Here is a 20,125-nt window from a genome sequence, read left to right on the forward strand (position 1 = left end):
TGTGTCCCCAGGTTGTCTGTACTTGCATCTGACTTTGCTACACATCAAGGCTTCTCAGGACACCCTCCTCAGGTTCAGTTTTGCTAGAATGCCTTACAAGACTCAGGGAAACATTTACTTAGGTTTGCTGGTTTATTATAAAGGGTACAGTTGAGTAGCCAGATAAAGAGGTATGTAGGGCTAGGTCTTGGAAAGGTCCCAAGCACAGAAGCTTCTGTTCCTGTGGAATTGGGGTGTGTCACCCTTCTGGCACATGGATGTATTCACCAAACCTGGAAGCTCTCTGAATCTTGTTATTTAGCAGTTTTAATGGAGGTTTTATCATGCAGGCATGATCAATTATTAACTAATCTCCAACCTGTCTCCTCTCCCCAGAGAACTGGGGGGGTGTGGGGTTGAAAGTTCCAAGCTTCTAATAAAGCTTGTTCTTTCTGGCAGCCAGCCCTCGCTGTGAAGCTATCTAGGAGTCTACCAGGAGCTGCCTCACTTAAAACAACAGAGGCTTCTATCACTAGGAAAATTGCAAGGGACTTAGAAATTCTGTGTCAGGCATAGAGGTCCTCGTATCACTTAGAAACTCCAAGAGACTTAGCTCTGTATCAGGAACCAAGGAGGAAAACCAAAAATATATTTACTACCATATCACAGTTGCCTTGGGAAATGCAAACTGGTTAGATTGTGGAGTATAAGGGAAAAGAGGTTGCGTATTAAAATATTGGGAAAGGGATCCCTGGGTGGCGCAGCGGTTTAGCGCCTGCCTTTGGCCCAGGGCGCGATCCTGGAGACCTGGGATCGAATCCCACGTCGGGCTCCCGGTGCATGGAGCCTGCTTCTCCCTCTGCCTGTGTCTCTGCCTCTCTCTCTCTCTCTCTCTCTCTCTCTGTGACTATCATAAATAAATAAAAATTAAAAAAAAAATAAAAAAAAATAAAATATTGGGAAAGAGGGCAGCAACTGGGTGCCTCAGTTCAGTTAAGTATACAACTCTTGATTTCAGCTCAGGTTTTAATCTCAGGGTCGTGAGATCAAGGCCAGTGTCGGACTCTGGGCCCAGCATGGAGTCTGCTTGAGATTCTCTGGTTCCTTCTGCCCCTCCTTACCCCACATGCACTCCCTCTCCCTCCCTCTCTCTCAAAAAATAAAATACAGTTTTAGAGTCTGCTGTCAGTCTAGTGTGAAGAATCATTTAGAATTTTTGTGTAAAATGTTACGTTGTCACACTAATCACCAGGGAAATGCAAATCAAAACCACAGTGAGATGTCACCTCACACTAGTAAGAATGGCTAAAATCTTTTGATAACACAAGGAACAAGTGTTGGCGAGGATGTGGAGAAAAAGGAACACTCTTGCACTGTTTATGGGAGTATATCCACCCTGAAAAACAGTGTGCAGGTGCCTCAAAGAGTGAAAAATAGAGCTACCCTATGATCCAGTGATTCCTACTACTGGGTATTTACCCAAAGAATACAGAAACACTAATTCAAAGGGACCTATGTACCTTGTGTTATTTTAGCGTTGTTTACAATAGCCAAATTATGCAAGGAGCCCACTTGTCCATCAATAGATGAATGGATAAAGAAGAAGTGGTGTGTGTACACACACACACACACACACACACACACACACAGTGGAACATTACCCAGCCATGAAAAAGAATGAAATCTTGTCATTTCCAACAACATGGGTGGATCTAGAGAGTATTATGCTAATTGAAATAAGTCAATCAGAGAAAGACAAGTACTACATTATTTCACTTGTATGTGGAATTTAAGAGGCAAAAGAACAAAAGCAAAAAAAGGAAACCAAAAACAGACTCTTTTTTTTTTTTTTTTTAAAGATTTATTTATTCATGAGAGACACACAGAGAGAGGCAGAGACACAGGCAGAGGGGGAAGCAGGCTCCATGCAGGGAGCCTTATGTGGGACTCTATCCGGGGGCTCCAGGATCACACCCTGGGCTATAAAGGCGGTGCTAAACCGCTGAGCCACCCGGGCTGCCCCAGACTCTTAATTGTAGAGAACAAACCAGTGGCTACAGAAGGGAGGTGGGTAGGTGGATGGATGAAACAAGTGAAGGGGATTAAGAGTAAATACACTTACTATGGTGAGCACAGAGTCATGTACAGAACTGTTGAATCCCTGTATTATGCCTCTGAAACTAATAGAACACTCTGTTACCTATGCTGGAATTAAAAAAAAAAAACTTTTAAAAAAGTTACATGATCAGAACATGCAAGAAATGGATTTGGCTGCAGGAGGTTGGATAAGTTGTCAATGGAGAATATTGGATGATAGAAGTCTTGGTTCACTTTATAATAACCACTTAGTGTATCAGTCAGCTTATATGCTATGTGATGCAGCAATAACTACCTCAAAAGTTCAATGGCTTGAAACAGCCAAGGTTTATTTCTCAGATGTTCTGTGTCAATCAGAGTCAGCTGTGGCTTTGCACCATGTGACTTCAATCCGGGCTCCAGTCCAAATGGACACCCCGTAGCTAGGATGTGCTGTTATTGTGGCAGAGGAGAAAGGAAGAGAACCATGCAGTGGTCTCTTCACTGGCTCTGAACTGGCGACATCTCTTTGTCCACATTTAATTGGCCAAAGCAAGTCACATGGCCAAGCCTGATGGTAATAGGTCAGGAATTCTATTCCTCCTACCAGAGGTGCTGCAGTCATATGGCAATAGGTCGGGATGGGGAGTCTTCTCACAGAGAGGACAGCGACTGATCCGGAATAGTAGTACAATCCACTACACTTTGTCATTCCAAGTCACGTTTGTAAAAAAAATTCCCAAGAAACAAAAAATCCTCAGAAACACGGTGCTGTGTGTTCCTTATTGAAATTTCTATAGGCTCTGCCTCTCCTCTTTTCCTTCTCCTTGGCTTTGTACAGACCCACATGTTCCCAACGGTCCTGTGTGCCTCTCTAGATGCCTAAAGATACAGCTGACCGGGAACCAGATGCATAGGCTACAGGCCCTAGGGAAAAAAGATCCATCTCCCTTCTTGTCATTGATCCATCTCCAAATCCAGAACAGTAAAAATCTACTGGACCAGGCAGGCTCTCAGGAATCTCTCCCACCTCCCCACCACCCAGCCTGGGTCATCCCCCCAGAGTGAACTATCTGCCAACCTTCCAGTTTGATCTAACTCTGCAATAAGTGTTTACAATCCCTGGGGTCTTGGAGTCCGCCCTGCCTCCTCCTCTCTGTGCTGGACCACCAGCAGGGGTGATGGACAAAGGACTGAGGTACTGGTCTGGCAATTCTAATCCAGACCCAGAGAGATTGCTCATGGTAGACAATGTCTGGGTGACTCAGATTCCATCTGGGTTTTATTATTCTTTTTTTCATTTTCAAATGAGCAACCACCATCATTTAGTAGGGACCACAGATGGGATCATGCAGCATATGCATAGACATTTGCAGTTTATCTTTTGGGCTGCTTTGGTTGATGAAGAAATACTCTTGCATTGAAAACACCTAAATCACCTTGTGAGTGTGCTGTTGGTGAAGTTCTTTGGGTAGCCAGTTTTTTGTTGTTGTTGTTTGTTTGTTTGTTTGTTTGTTTGTTTTTTGAGGTGAAGCAGTCAGCATGAAGGAACCAGAAGGAAATAACACAGATTATACATTTGTGACACCTCCACCTCTTCCCTCAGCCACCAGTGAAGCAGATTTTAGAACTGAATGATAAAGGGATTAAACATGAAAAGAATGGAGTATTGGAATGGGTGGGAATTCAGTTAGTACTGCATTGTTTATGCACTACTGGTTTTGTATGTTTACAGTATAGAATGGGAAGCTCTGTGCTCTCTTATAATATTGGTCTAGGATTTGGAGAAACCCATTCCTGCTTTCAATTTTATTGAAACTCTGGATGGTTTTCACTCCCACAGGGCTGTTAATAGTCACATGGTTCCTTCAGTCCTTTATTCAAGGCTGACCCATCCTAGTTACTTCTTCCTTTAACATCTCTGATGTGTATTCCTCTTGGTAGTAGTTGAGAGTCTCTTAGCTGAAAGTGACCAGAACTCAAGCTAGATGGACCATAAGATCAGAATGAGTCTGGGATGTCTGAACTCAAGGACAGGAAGTGTCTGGGTTTCACCGTGTCTCCCCATCTCCTGTCTCCATCCCCATGTGGGTCCCTTCATTTCTGTCTCACTACTGTCCAGCTGTGTATGCTTCTGTGGTTCATGTGACTAGAAACATGGCCTAACGTGTCCCAGATTTTACAGCTCCAGTCATTTGAGAGGAACTGGTTTGGCTTCCTTGGTCCCAAATCCAAAAATCCCAAGTCAGACACCTACTTTAGGACCAATCAACTATGGCCAACAGATATGGAACTGAGTGGTCTCCTTTGCCCCTGTGTGCCTCTCCCTGCCTTCTCCCCTGAACAATCATGTATAGAATTTATTATTTTATATGTTCCCTAAGAACATGGGAGTACCTTCTGGGAACCAAGTGGCTAGAGTGGTAGTTGGTACAATTCTCCAAAGAAAAGGTGCTGCTTCTAGAATAAATAAGGTATGTGGCTCTGAGAAAATTAAAAAAAAAAAAAATGACTTTCACTACAGCTTCTCTCTATTCCCTGCTGAGCCTGAGAATTAAAAAACTTTTACCTTCATCATGATAATTTGCTAATTGGCCTCTTTGTCTTCTTGTCTCATGCCTGTTCAGTCCATCTTCCACATTTGCTGCCACAGTGATCATTCCAAAGTGAGAACGTGGCCCTGTCATTTGCCAGGAAACTAAAGTCCAGGCTTCTCTGTAAGGTGCATGAAGTCTCCCTTGGCTGGCTCACCAGCATTTGTCACTCTTCCCTACCCACTGCTCTTGCAAACTACTCCCGTCATGCTCACCTTCTTTTCTTGTTGCTTGCCAGCTTCCCTCTTTACTTGGAATGGATTTCCTATTTGTCTTCTTAATAATGATCTATCAATGTTCAGCCCAAGCGTTGCCTTCTCTAGAAACCTGCCCTGAGCCTTGCCCCACAGTGTAACCATTCCATCTTTGTAGATCAACACTGCCTTCTACATATCACACTCTTTTCCTTTTCTTGGTTACTTCCCTCCATTGGAGTGTGAGGGCTTGACAAATGGGGGCTGTTATTTCTGTCCTAACCATCTCGGTAGATGCTTATGACAAAAAATCAGGTCTTTGAAGACCTTCCCCATTCAAACTGCTCTGTGGAGTGGCACTTACCTACAGCTTAGCTATTTCCTACAGAAGATCGTGAATTCCCTGAGATCAGGAACACTACCTTGGTCGTCTCTCGGTGCACAACAGATGCTGTTGGCTAGCAGTGAGTCTTGAGGATGCTGTGATATCTTTGCAGTTGGGCAGTATTGACTAATTTAAGATGTTGTTTGCTGTGCACATCTAGGCCAATGTAAAGAAGAGCATTAATCACATTGCAGAATGAAAGCAGTTACTTGACAGCTTTTCAAATGGAAAAGTGGTATCTTTCAGTAGAACTTGCCAGTAATAAGGGTGACTATTATGGCACTTCTTCGGTGTACAGGAGCAGGTATGCTCGAGTACGGGGCTTGGAGTTTGTGCTGGCAAAGCTGCATCTGCAAATTGCAGTGCTTTGGAAATGGTTCGGGGATCAGATAGGCTTTGGTGACCCACTGTCCTTTCCATTTCAGTCCAGCTTCTTCAAGATGAATGACATTTAACTATTCTCTTTTTATGATTCTTCACCTCTCTGACTTAGGAGAAAGAGATGAAAGGGGAAAGTGTTGAAACTTGGCACTAAAAGGATAATTTCAACATGTCGTGAAATAGAGTAAGTTTTGGGAGATGAGGGTAGGGTCTGACTCAATTCTCAGAATGGTGTAATAAAATGTGCACACACTTGACACTCATCTTTCATATTAATTGTGGCCTTTCAACTTGACAGAATTGAACATCAGCAAGCCAGTATTTATAAAACTGGAGAATGGTGGGTTTGCAAAGAGATCTCAGGCTCAGTTTCAAACTAGATAGTTGCCAGGACAGGCTGTTGATAGCAGCTGGGTCTGCAGATGTGAACAGTAGATTAATTGTGTAAAGAGAGAAGGGTGACCGTATAGAACGAGAGAAGAGAAACACACTCCTTCATGCAGAGCAAATCACATCCACACAATGGGAAGCCCTTTAGATTCTGGATTTGGAAGGTAGGAAGTAGTATGCTTTCCATTGATACTTTTGATACAGAACTTGGGAACTAAAGGAACTCTTCCACTCATGGCTGTTCGGACTTTGGTTGCCTTTTTATTTTTCTCTTTACTTGATTAAGTAAATCAAGCCATCAAACTGTCTCTTGCATCTGTACCTGTGAAAAATAAAGAAATGAGTCACAGTCCCTCACTCAAGGGAGGTCCCAGCTGGATGAGACTATAAAACACATAGGATGGTACCTGGTACAGAATAAAAACTCCACAAGTAGTTACTCTACTGCTCTCTGGGGAGAGGAGCCCATAGTGGATGCTATTAATGCTGGTCAAATTAGCTGCTGATACTGAGTTCCTGTTATACACTAAGCATTGTGTTGGTAAGTATTTCGCTTAAATTTCCACAACCCCACCTGAATGTAAAATGGGCAGTTATTTCTGTAGAAGTTGTGTTAGAGAGGTAATACTTTGGACTAAGCACAGAGGAGGGAAGTTGAGGAAACATCAGAGGAGGTGACCCTTGGGCAGTCCTTGAAAAATGAGCTTGTAGCTGAATGACCCTTGGGCAGAACTTGAAGAATGACTTGCAGCTCACTGAGCAGGGAGGTGAGGAGAGAGAGGTAGTTACAGGAAGGAAGGATTCCCTCATATGTCTACATTCTCTTTTCTTCCCTTTGCGCCCGGACTTCCTACTGTCCTTATCATGCCCAGAGGATTTCTTGGTCCTTGATAGAAATTCTGAGAACTGAAGACTTGGCTGACTCTGGACATAATAGATGAATAGGGGAGCTTACTCCTGTCTACTTGGGAAAGGGGTGGGAGTCCAGTAAACACAGCTGTGTCTGTAGGGTGACACTAGTCCTGTCACTTCCACAATTGAATGAAATCAGAGGCTTTACCAGGGTACCATTGTGGTGTCTTACATGGTGCAGTGCAGCTGAAGGATCCCACCAACCAGCATGCCCTGTTTTAAGCAGCCATCGTACATGAAAACATGAAAACACAGATTTACAAGATCATTTAATTAAAGGGTAGTTTACCAAGAAGTTGCTTTACAAAGTAAAATCTCAAATTTTTTTGTTTGTTTGGTGGAATTATGGACAATAAAGACATTAGGAAAACTAAAGTCTTGGCCTCTAAGAATTAATAATGTAGCAAAGAGAATGAATCTCTCTTTCTTGTATATGCTCCCTGCTCCCCACAAAATCTAGTTAGATAGGTAAGAAATTCAGACTAATAAGTATCCTTCAGAGGGTTTTCATAAAGAAGTAACATTTAAAACATCATTGAAAGATTTTAATTTGGAAAAATTGAAAGGGAGTGGGCTTTTACACACTGCCAAAAATCTGATATATGTGTTTAGAAATATTTCTTTTTTTAAGATTTTATTTATTTATTTGAAAGAGAGCATGAATGGTGGAGAGAGGCAGAGGGAGAAGCAGACTCCCTGCTGAGCTGGAATCATGAACTGAGCTGAAGGCAGATGCTTAACCTACTTAACCACCCAGGCACCCTTAGGAATATTTCTTTGCGTAAAATTAAATTATCTTGATAAAAGTTGGGGTTAATCACTTTCTGCCTGGAGAGGGGGTATGAAAAGTATAAAAATGATTTTGGGGGAAAAAAAGATGCTTTTTCCCCCCAAAGATAATTGTTTTATGTTGTTATTTTTAGCTGGACTATAAGTAACTAAAGTACAAACAACATGCCTAATATATATTTGAGTTCCCTATAGTACTTAAAATTGAGGGGGGGTAGCAAATAGGTATTTGTTGATTGCTTTGTGGATTAATCATTGTACAACTAGAGAGCTTATTGGTGAATGCACACAATTAGAAGGGATGAATGGAAGGTAGTTGGGATTGCAAGTTCCTGCATGTTTGGCTTTTATGGGTCAGAAAATGATTATAGATCACATTTCTTAGAACGCTGATGCCTTCTGGTTCTTCAAGGAAACACAGAAGATTCTTTATTGCATTTTTAAAAATTGAATTTTGTTGAAATGTCATCAGAGATAGGACTTTTAGATATGACCAGAATTCGGCTAATTACATCCTGCTCATAAGTCCTGGAACTATTCCTTTGCCTCAGAATATGTATCACTCAACACATTTGCCTTATTAAAAGCAGCTGCTTGTAACTTTACTAGATGTTCAGTGGTTCACAAAGATGCAAAGCTAACATTTTTAAGAGCAGTGAAGGTGGAACAGATGTGAACAGCAAGCAACAGGGAATTAAATGCTGGTAGGAGTTTTACAAGTTGCAAACTAAGAGGAAGGAGTAGGATTTTAAGATGGAGTAAAATTTTCTTAGAAACAATGAAGACAGTGGCTTTCAGATTTTAAAAGCAACTAGAGAGCATCTGTCCTTTTGACTCTTCATCTAATTGAAGGCTGTTGGAAAGTATGGGCGCTTTAACAAAAAATGCTCACCATATGGATTGGCATAGACAAAATAGCAAATTTATGCCTGGTTTCCAAATTTGCTTGCTTGCTTGCTTGCTTGCTTGCTTGCTTGCTTTATTTATTTATTTATTTATTTATTTATTTATTTATTTATTTATTTATTTATGAGTTTATTTATTTACCTATTCATGAGAGAGAGAAAGAGAGAGAGGCAGAGACACAGGCAGAGGGAGAAGCAGGCCCCACGCAGGGAGGGACCCCGGCGTGGGACTCGATCCTGGGTCCCCAGGATCAGGCCCTGGGCCAAAGGTGGCACCAAACTGCTGAGCCCCCCGGGCTACCCAAATTTACTTTATTGTTTTAGTCAGTTGTATGCATTAGGATGTCCCCCATCCCCTCACTCCAGTTCGGATGATAGTAACTTCATAATGAATAAATGAACTAAGCATTTAGGAATTCTTAACATATTTAACATATTTCTTAACATATTTCTCTAATATAATGTGATGGCTTTGAAAAAATGATTTTTCTTTTTAAATTTGAAGTGGTCATTTCTCAAGAAAATGGTTTTGTTACCTCTTTTGAAGTGTCAGTGGATTTTTGTATTGGAAAATCAAAACTTCTCAAAGGCCAAAGAAAATCATGTCCCCTTTTGTTACGAACCTCTTGTGATTAAATCATAATTAAATTTGGCCATGAAAAGAAGGATAGTTTATTTATAGGACTAATGAGATTGTAAGAGAAATGATTAGGCTACATAAAACAAATTATTTTGAATACCCTTGAAACTGTTTTAGTAACAATCATAAGAAGTAACTGTTCTAACAACAAACAATTTTTCTAATCTCTGTGTAAGCTACAAATGATACACGATGTGGCCATACTTGTTATCCACCTGAACCACAGAATAATGGAGCCAAAGTGGACTCTGCTCATCTCGTGACCAAATTTGTATTTGACCATTGAAGGGACCAAGTTTAAAAACATGGATAGAAAGTATGTGTGGGTGGCTTTGTTGGTTAAGCGTCTGACTCTTGATTTCTTCTTGGGTCACAATCTCAAGAGTTGTGGGATCAACGTTGGGCTCTGCACTCAGCGAGGAGTCTACTTGAGATATTCTCTCTCCCCCCCCAACCCTGCTGCTTGTGCATGCTTTAAAAAAAGGGAAAGAAAACATGCATATGAAAGTAATGAAATATCTAAACATATACCTTACAGTTGAACTTCTGCTTATTCTTATCAGTTCTCACATCTGTTTTGTGTTCATGTCTGTATTCCAACTCCTTTTCCTGGTATTATGTTTTTTTACTGAGAAAATGCTACATACAGTGGCTGCTCTGTATGAGACCCTGAGCCAGGCACTATGAGGTTCATGAGACCAGTCCTTGTCCATAAGGAGCTCATCGTTTAAAGTGGAAGTAAGACCCACACAGAAGAACTGAGGCATAAAATAGAACCACGTGTGAACCGTGCCACAAGAGCTACAAAGTCAGTAGAATTTCATGGAAGGAAGATCACTTGTAGCCTGTGTTAGAGGAAACAATTATAACAAGAATTTTTCTGTTACGTGCTTTGAGTTTTAGGGAAATCCTCAGGCGTCTGGACTTCAATGTTCTTAATGATAAATATTTAATGAAGTAATAATCTACACTCCATGGTTTGAGGGATGGCCATTCAAAAATGCCTACAATCAGGGGATCCCTGGGTGGCTCAGTGGTTTAGCACCGCCTTCAGCCCAGGGCGTGATCCTGGAGTCCTGGGATCGAGTCCCAAATCAGGCTCGCTGCATGGAGCCTGCTTCTCCCTCTGCCTTTGTCTCTGCCTCTCTCTCTGTGTGTCTATCATGAATGAATAAATAAAATCTTTTTTAAAAAATGCCTGTGATCAAAGGTGGTGAAATTTGAGATATGATTCGGGTCAAGGAAAGTTCAGTATTTGGTAAGTGAAAAGCAATCATATCCACCAGTACTGTCACAGGCCTTTTCTCCTCTGCAGGGTTTTCTTTGTTTTTGTTTGTTTCTTAATTTTAAAACTTTTCTGCAGAATTTTAACATTTGTCTGAATTTTAGGAGGCAAGTGCTAAAAATGAAAATTTTTAAAATCTTTCTTTTTATGAGCAAAATTGGACTTTATTAACTGCTAGAGATAGAAGTTGGCACAGAATATGTAATGATTGTTACTGAGAGGTGGACCCTCAAAATTTGGAGAGGACTTCATTTTATTTCAAGTAGCGTTACTGTGCATGTTACTCCGTGGCTTTCTTGCCCCAGGGGCAAGCAAATGGTTAAAAGTAAGTTTTTAGGTAGGAATGAAAAATCAACATATGGAGAATAAATGATTATTTCGTTATATTAGCAACGACTAAGGAATTCATTGAAACTCTGGAGGAAAACCATGACGATACATAAAAAATTGGAAAAAAGCCTCTCTTGGCTATTTAAAGCCAGGAGAGTTGAGTTGACTTAGGTCAAAAGGAAGGGAAAAATGACCTGAGAATGGAAGTTACATGTTATAAGATGCCATTAAAGGGAGATTGTGGAATCTCCTTTTCTGGAAATGTTTAAAAACAAGACGGATCATCATGTCACAGGAAAAGTATTGAAGTCAGTCCCGCCTAGAGGCAGGAAGATTAACTGTATTTCGCCTGTGTGGTCTCTTGAGTCATCGGAAGAGCCCTGAAATGCAGTAAATATCCCAACACACTCTATTGACTGAAACCACTGTTCGTTTTAACCTTGGTTACTCTAAGACCAGAGCAAATAAGTGTGTATAAGTCACAAAATTGAATTTGGATTTGAGATTGATGATGTAAGCTGTGTACATCGTATGTTCCTGAATGGGTTGTAACAGCATGAGAGTGCATTCAGTGCTGAAACTATGCAGAGCATAACTTGATCTTTTTATGATTTAGAAAGTACCTGCCTTATTGCAGTGTCTCAGTACCATTAATCATTCAGTAAATAATTATAAATAACTACTGTGAACACTGTAGGATAGAAGCATGAATTGGGTATTGGGTTCGTATCTTCAAGGAACTTAAACTACTAGTGGAGATAAACACATGCACAGATCATATACATGAAAAATGGAAAACAGATCACTAGTATAAGAGTCACACAAAAAAGGATTAAGCGGCACTATAAGATTTCAGAGAAAAGAGATAACTCCTTTGGATTTAACCAAGAAATGTTTCCTAGAAGGAAAATGTGTCTAACTAGACCTTAAGAAATAGGAAGCATTTTGACAGGTGTAAATGTAAAGGAGAACAAGACAGGTGGAATCATTCTTACCAATTCCAAGGTACAGACAAATTCAGCAGAAGTGAAGGAAGTGAGGGGGCAGGGGCTGGAAATGCCTCATTGTGGCCAGCTCAAATGCCAGGTCAAAGAGTTTGGGTTCTGTTTGCACAATGCTTACAATCCCGAGGAAATCATTAAGCACTAGAGGGTTCCTGTCTGTGGGAGGTCTATAATTTGTTGCTTGGACTGCCAGGGGAGAAGGTTGTATCAGGGAGCCCAGGAGAGTGGCTGCGGAGTCCTCTGAGCCAGAGTTTGCTAAAGGGTATGCTAAGAAACAGTATTTTCAAAGTATGTTAATACACGTCACTAAAGAAAGAGTCTCTTCACTAAAATGAATTGTAAAATAAAAAAGTTAAGTAATTAAATGGATTTTTTTGCTGGATAAACTTTCAGAGCCTTTAATATTGAGAATTGCATTGAGGATCTCAAACAGGGTAAAATGTACACCATTGCCAACACAGTTTAATCATTTTTCATGGAATAGCTCCTGAAACTACCGTTTCTTGGAGCAGACTTTGGGGAACATTGTCCTGTGCATTTGGTAATGATGGCTGGAACATGAGTGGTAGTCCTATGCATGGAAGCAATGATTGGATGAGAATCCCAATGCACTGTACGTTGGCGTTTCCCAATACATAGTGGTCATTCCATAACTACAGAAAATGCACGCAAGTGTGGGTTATTGGTTTATTAACAAGACTTGGCCCCAGATGACATGCTGAAACAGAGGGAAGGGAGTCCAAGGTGGGAATGTGGGAAGTTTGGAACTCTGGCTATAAACGGTAAGCTAGAAGAACTGATTCATGGAAAACTAGAAAGGCCGATTCAAACACAAGTTTATCACTTTCATGTTACTTGAAAAGCTGTGAAAATCCAGCCAAGGGCTTGCTTCAGCAGATGGGGGAACTGTCGACTTGGATGAGAAGTCATTGTTGTTATTTTTTTCTTTACTAAAGTGCCATTAAGAATATTTTTTTGGTTAAGAAATCTCATTTGTGTTCTGGATAAATAGCATTTTTCATATGCAAATGACTCTAACAGTAGTAGGATAACTATCAGTTGGGGACGCCTGGGTGCTTCAGAGGGTTTAGTGCCGCCTTCTGCCCAGGGCCTGATCCTGGAGACCTGGGATCCAGTTCCACATCGGGCTCCCTGCATGGAGCCTGCTTCTCCCTCTGCCTATGTCTCTGCCTGTCTCTCTCTCTGTGTTTCTCATGAATGAATAAATAAAATCTTAAAAAAAAAAAAAAAAAAGATAACTATCAGTTTAGTCCGAAAGAAGCTTTAGAAGTAACAAAACATCAAACCTATAGTGTTTTTTTTTTCCTAATCAGACAGTAACAGGAACCTTCATATATATCAACAAATCTTTTTTTTTTTCAGTCTGATTTACTCAGAGAAGTTAATTTATTTTTAATATTTTGTTCTTTCAGGTATTTGCCTTTGATTATTGCTTCTGGTCCATGGATGAATCTAATACTACAAAATATGCTGGTGAGTTGGCTCCCTCTCTTCACTTGATTTTTGGGCCTCAGGCTTCTTCTTCGTCTGTTTTCTTTATTCTGGAGTTCTGTTTTTCCCATAAAATTCACACTCATTCTTTCCAATTCTAGCATGTGGACTTTGAAGTCAACAAGATTTGATTTCAGGATCTGGCTCTGCCACTAACTTGCTAAGAAGTCATGGATGGGTTTGTTTATTTTTAAGTGTTAGGGTCTTTCCCTGCAAAGAGGGTGGTAGTATCTTCAGAGATGTTCCAACAATTAGAAATAACCGGGCACTGCCTCAAGCCAGAAATGGTAGCTGTTGTGATTATCACATGAAGAAGAGTTTTAATGTGTAATATCTTTCCTTGTTGCCAACGTTTTGGGAATGCATGCTCCGTTGATAGAAGCAAAGCACACATGGTGTTTGTTTCCAGGACCCACTCATGGCCTGAGTGTTCTGATGGTCACTGGTGATATGAACTACACATTCCACAGGGAAACATGACTTCCCGGCCCCACATTTCACTAGTGTTCCTTCCTTGAGACATTTCACCCCTTTCCCTCAAACACAGATGACTACTGATTTTATTATTTGGTGAGAATTGGCTCTTCCACGGAGTCCGTCACAATTGCTTCAGCTCAGGAGGGAAGCGTATGTGTAAGTGGAGGAAGTTTGAGTCCTACTTTTTGATTGTTCCGATTTCCTTAGATAGTCTTAATGATTGTTTTCTCCTCGTTTTGACTTAGAAGAACGTCAGCTGAATGACTGTCTCATTTGCTTTTTAAAAAGAAGAATAGTGAGGAATATGGAGATGATGCAGGTTTTACAGGACTAGCAGGCAAGAGGAAATCACTTGCTTGTAGGGAATTTTGTTTCATGACAGCCTTTTCCTTGCCGCATAAAGCAAACTCGTTGAGAAATCATTCAATTTAAAGTTTTTTAAAAAGTTAATAGTCTGGAAATAGGGCTCACGGTGGGTAAATTAGGCTTTCTTTCTAGACATCACTACTACACCTTTGGCAAATGGTATTTCATTGAAGTGAGTAAGTACTTCATAATGTTGGTTGTAATTAATTTGTCTTTTTTATTGGTATATTAGGAATTCAGACAATATATTCTACAGAGTCTAGAACAGTCTGAGTGTTTGCACAGTGTGTATTTTTGTGTTGGGTGTGTGCTTTTGGATTTAAATAAACTACAGAAGTAAAACATTTCCTACTGTAACAGAAATAAATGCCATGGCTATCCAAAGCCCACTCTTTGTTCAGCTGATGTTATTCAAGATATAGCCAGATAGATCTTCCTGATTTAGCTCTTCTTGTGCAGTTTTGAAATGCTTTCAAGGACTCTTTACCACTTGTAGAGGAAAATTTATATTCCTTGGACAACATGTAGGGTCCTTTATTATATATCCTCAGTCCATTTTCCTCACCGTCTGCTCCATGACTCCCAACCACCCATCCTGCGCCCCCTGCCCCATGCGTCATTCATCTTATATAACCCAGGGAGCTGGTAGGTCTCAAAACAGTTTTGAAGTTCTCATGAAACCCCTTCGGTGTGTGCAGCCTCAGAAAGCCCTTGAGAAATCACAAAATTAAGTGGAAAGCAAAAGAGTGTATCACCTCCAACAGGAAACATTTTAGGATAGTATTTAAACTGTCTTACAGATTTCAGGGGCTGGAGAAAACTCAAGGAGGGGCAAAATCTGGAAGGGCCGAACATATAACCTGGGAAGGCATCACAGGGGAGAAGAAACTGAAACCAGGCGTGAAAACAAAGCGTAGGTATAGTAAAAGCCAGCCAAGAGGGTTTCTATATGGGAGAACCAACATGGACTTCGATGTCAGCCCTGGGTTTAAATCTCAGGGACCCCTTCCTTGGTTCTCTTCTGTAATCTCTCTGAGCTACCGTTTCTCTTCTGTAAAATCGGAAACATGGCAATGTTCCCTGTCTTAAGTGTTGTTGTAAGGGTTAAATTGCTAACTTAGTGCGCTAATGGAAGGTGCACTGGAAGCGACACCTCATTTGGCTTTTCCATAAGCGAAGCTGCAGAAGTGGGAGTGAGCGTGCTATGTAGCACTTGCCTTAGCAGGAAGGTGTGTTGTGGGGGGAAGCAGTGGGAAGCCTTTTGTACTTGCAGTGAGGCTAGTTAATAGGAAATTCTGAAGTCTAAACTGAGTTTAGTTTAGACTGATTATTGGTTGATAATGGTGCAATACAGGAGCTGTTGCAGTGATGTGGTTAAAGTAATGTTTAAGGGTGGTTATTCTTTGTCGTGTCTTCTAGAATCATATCCTCCCTTATTGCCCACAGAGACCATTTGAGCCTTCTGCAATATATCGCTCATATCCCTGAACGTAGGACAAACTTCTTTTTTAAAAAGGTTTTATTTATTTATTTATTTGAGAGAGAGAGCACAGATGGAGGGGGAAAGGGAGACAGAGTGCCTGGTGAGCAGGGAGCCTGGCACGGGGCTCAGTCCCAGGATTCCGGGATCATGACTTGAGCGGGAGGCAGATGCTTAACCAACTGAACCACAGGCACCCAGGATAAACTTTTTTTTTTTTTTTTAAGGAGGAAATCACTTTATTAAGTACAAATAATAAAACTTACATGTGAAACTAAAGATTTCTGGAGCTCTGCCTTACAAATCAGTCTGCTCAGAAATTTTTAAAAGATAAAAATGATTTTTTTTTAAATTTTTATTTATTTATGATAGTCACACAGAGAGAGAGAGAGAGAGGCAGAGACACAGGCAGAGGGAGAAGCAGGCTCCATGCACTGGGAGCCTGACGTGGGATTCGATCCCGGGTCTCCAGGATCGCGCCCTGGGCTAAAGGCAGGCGCCAAACCACTGCGCCACCCAGGGATCCCGATAAAAATGATTTTTAAACTACTTTTAGTTTGCATGATCACATCAAATAATGCATTCCATTCATCCCTGAAATACAGCACTCTCTCGGCTCCTAGAGCAATGTCTACGTATAAAATGCGGAGAGGAATTCTCTAATTCTTCAGATTGCCCTATTATTGTACAAATCCAGTGACCACCTTAGCAAAAAGTAAGATTCTTGCTAGCTGTTGTCTCAGGTTTGTTTGCATTCATTATAAACAATCTGCCTACTAAATACATTACTGGTAGATTAGTTTATTGGTTTCATACTAACTTGATTTCCTTTCTCTTCATTAAAAAAGAAATAGCAATTCCTTCTTAATGGTGAATAGAAACGTTAAGATAGAAGCCTTCATTCTCTGATGAGAAATAGAGGAAATGTAGAAGGGGAAGCGTGGATTTCCTGAAACCGACCTATTTGTCAGGCTCAATGAATAATGGCGTCATTGATACTGATGAAGAGCTCTCAAGGCAGCTCTCAAAACTTGGGGGGCAGAGGGAAGGAGGGGTAGGGAAGAGAGAACGAATTGAAAGCACAGGGTTTGAGACGGCAGAGAGAGGCAGGAGCGCTGAGTTTCATGTGGGATGGTCAGAATGTTCTCTTTTTGTTAAAAGTGACCATGGCACCTTTCATTCTTAGGCTCTCCGACATAGAAATACACAAGTCCATAGAGGGCATAATGGCATGGCAGCAGGCTGTTGGAGTGCTGGGAGGGAGAATGTGGGGTCCTATGCCTGACTGCCCAGCTTCTAATCCTGGCCTCACCACCTTCTACTGATGTAAGGCACAGTGACCCACTGAATCTCACTGCACTTTTCTTGAGGATGATAATCATTCCCTCCTTATAGGGATGATTTGAGGACCAAGTGACCTGGTCACAGAAAATACAAAAGCCAATATTTGGCACATAGGACAATTTCACTTTATATTTATTATCGTCTTTATTGTGGTCACATTGTGGCAGTTTTGAGGATAGTAGCGTCAGCCCTGTGGAAAGAGAATGGATGGTACTGGAATTGATGAGACTTGGTTTTGCCACCAGCTGCTCACCTTTGGGGATCTGTTTCCTCATCTGTGGAAGGAGGAGCTGTGGCCTAGGATGATCTCAGATCCCCTCTGGCTCGCTGATAAAACATGAATCAGACATTTTATGCTGGCCACACAGCTGTTGCAGTGGACTTTTCAGAGGCAAGTCAAAGACTTGTTTGTTAAGCTGTTTGAATTGCATTGAATCAGGCTTTGAGATGTTTTACACTTTAACTGTATTATCTCTTATTATATATAACCTTTGGGTTAGGTAGGCATAATAATGCTTGTCTGGTGGATAATTCTGAGTCTTTAAAGCAAAAATGCTTGTGCCAGGATGAAGAAAAAAAACAAGTAACTGGCACAATTAGATACTCAAACCTTTGCATATTTCTACATAAACTCGTATCTTCCCCCACTCTTCACCCCATATGTACATGCATGTAGATGTAGATCCACGTTTGGGATAAAGTTATTATAGTGTATACTGACATAACTTGAGAGTGTCATAGGCTTTTGTAAATGGTTCAGTTACTACCAATTGTAATTAACGCCTTCTTGTTAATGAATCAGGCCATGATTTATCACTGCCTAAAAGGTGCCACGTTGGTAAATAACTGATTTCCAGCCCCCTTGGTGTCAGTTTTCATCCTAGTGGGGGAATATTTTTCACAAACCTATTTTTCTATAAATCTTGATGCCAGAAATAAAAACCAGTCTGGTGAGGCGCAGGCACCTGACTGGCTCAGCCAGTAGAGCATACGACTCTATCTCCAGGTTGTAAGTTCCAGCCCCCATGTTGGGCATAGATATTACTAAAAAAAAATAAAATATTTAAAATAAAACAAACAAAAAACCCCAAAAAAACAGTCTGGCGGTGGCATATCTGGGAATCAATGGGGACATGAACATTTCCAGGCTCAGAGCTTCTAAGCTATTGACTTAGAAATTATATAACAATTCTCACCATATGGCATATTGCTCAAACTTGCTGAAGCCATGTGTTTTCAGGCATTGTTAATGCCCTGCAGGTCAGGAGAAAGGTTATATGTCTGATTCTTGTTCTGCTAGCGTAGCTTTCTGCTGTGTGCATCCGAGCCGTGAGCTATTGCTGTGGGGAAAGCAGCCGTGTTTGATTCTGTTCCCATGATGGGACATTTTATGTGTCCAGAGGTAGAAATGATTTCTCTTTCACACTGTTTAACTGAAGCGAGAATAGTAACAAGACAAAATTTTTATGTATCAAAATTTATATTCTAAAACACTTATGAAACAGTCTGAATGCAGGATTCTTTTAGGATGCAGGATTTCTTTTTCTTTTTCTTTTATATAGTCTTTTGAAAATTGTCTTACCCCATACCAAATTTGATAATTCTTCTAGTGACTAAGCCTTCTCAGGTTGTTCCCTAAGCACCCAACTTTATTTTCTTAGAATCAGCAACTGTCTTTTTACATTTGTTAATTAAATTATGTAATTACAGAGAAGTACAATTGACATAAACCAGTGTAGGAGCAAACACAGCTGACCCTTTGTGAGAACATAACTCAGCTGGTGGGAGTCCAGAGCATGGCCTACCAGCTGGAGTGATTTAGGGCGCAGTGGTCACGCCTCTTTTTACAGATAGAAGAGAATGTCGGTGAATTCCGAAAATTGGGTAAGAGTGGAGGTCAGTTCAGAAAAAAAAATTTTTTTTTGTATCACAAGAATCTTTAATGTTTACTTTCAATTTTACTCCTGGTGGGATTGTATTTGTGTTTGGTAAAGTGTGCCAAGTGCCCACATTGAGACTGTTTCAGTTCACATCACTGCGGTCCACACAGACGTTTCCTTCCCCAGTGAGGTCATAGAGGAACCTTGACTTTTTTCTTGGTTAGGCCAGCTTTACTGATGAGAAAAACTTTTCTGAGATAAATGAGCTAAGCTAATATTGTTAGTTTTTTTTTTTTTTTTTTTTTTTTTTTAGGATTTTATTTATTCATGAGAGACAGAGAGAGAGAGAGGTAGAGACACATGCAGAGGGAGAAGCAGGCTCCATGCAGGGAGCCCGACATGGGACTTGATCCCGGGTCTCTAGGATCGTACCCTGGGCTGAAGGTGGTGCTAAACCGCTGAGCCACCAGGGCTGCCCCCCACCTTTTTTTAAAGAGAGAGAATGTGTAAATGTGTGTGAATGTATATATAAGTATGTATATATATGTGTCTGTATGTTGTGAGCGTGTGTATATTTGACTATAAGTGTGTATATGTACATGTGCTTGTGTGTGTGAATATAGGTGTGTGTAAATGGGTGTTAGTGTGTGTGTATATATGTATGGATGTGTATGTGTGTGTGCAGACTGCTCTTTTTTCTTGCCTCTACTTATAGTTTTTTAAAAATAGGTAGGCTTCATGCCCAATGTGGGGCTTGAACTCATGACCCTGAGATCAATAGTGCCATCCTCTACCAGCAGAGCCAGCCACGCACCCCTCTACTCCCATTTTTTAATCCCATCCAGCCCCCCTTCATACAGGCTTTTCTTCCCTTCATCCCCATCTGTTCTTTATTTATTGGGACCCAGAGACATCATGTAACTTAAGGGTATATAGAGCTAAATAAGAATCACAGTAGACAATATACTGGGAGCAGTAGGTCCCCAGCACTGTGCTCTTCCCTTTACTGCAGTAGGTTATTTAATTGTCAATCACCTGATCACATAGAAACGACTACTGTCCCCATTTTACAGATAAGGAAACTGCTACCAAGGAGAAAGCTGAAAAGCAGCTGTAAATGTGGGTTTTAAGCAGTGACACTTACGCATGAAGATGGCATGAATTCTCCTGCAATCCCAGGCTGTCCCATCTTCTCTGCCACC

At 40.9% G+C, this 20,125-nt stretch overlaps 1 protein-coding gene across 10 annotated transcripts in view; it reads left to right on the plus strand.

Moving 5' to 3' along the window:
* KIF13A (kinesin family member 13A) overlaps nucleotides 1–20,125 on the plus strand; it is a 211,227-nt gene that overhangs the window by 94,828 nt on the left and 96,274 nt on the right. For all 10 annotated transcript variants that reach the window (XM_072814303.1, XM_072814305.1, XM_072814307.1 and 7 more), the window contains exon 4: nucleotides 13,298–13,358. In XM_072814303.1, the coding sequence (XP_072670404.1) occupies nucleotides 13,298–13,358 (61 nt within the window). The remainder of the gene's footprint in view (nucleotides 1–13,297; nucleotides 13,359–20,125) is intronic.

Source organism: Canis lupus, chromosome 37, assembly GCF_048164855.1.
Source record: "Canis lupus baileyi chromosome 37, mCanLup2.hap1, whole genome shotgun sequence".
Lineage (NCBI taxonomy): Eukaryota > Metazoa > Chordata > Mammalia > Carnivora > Canidae > Canis > Canis lupus.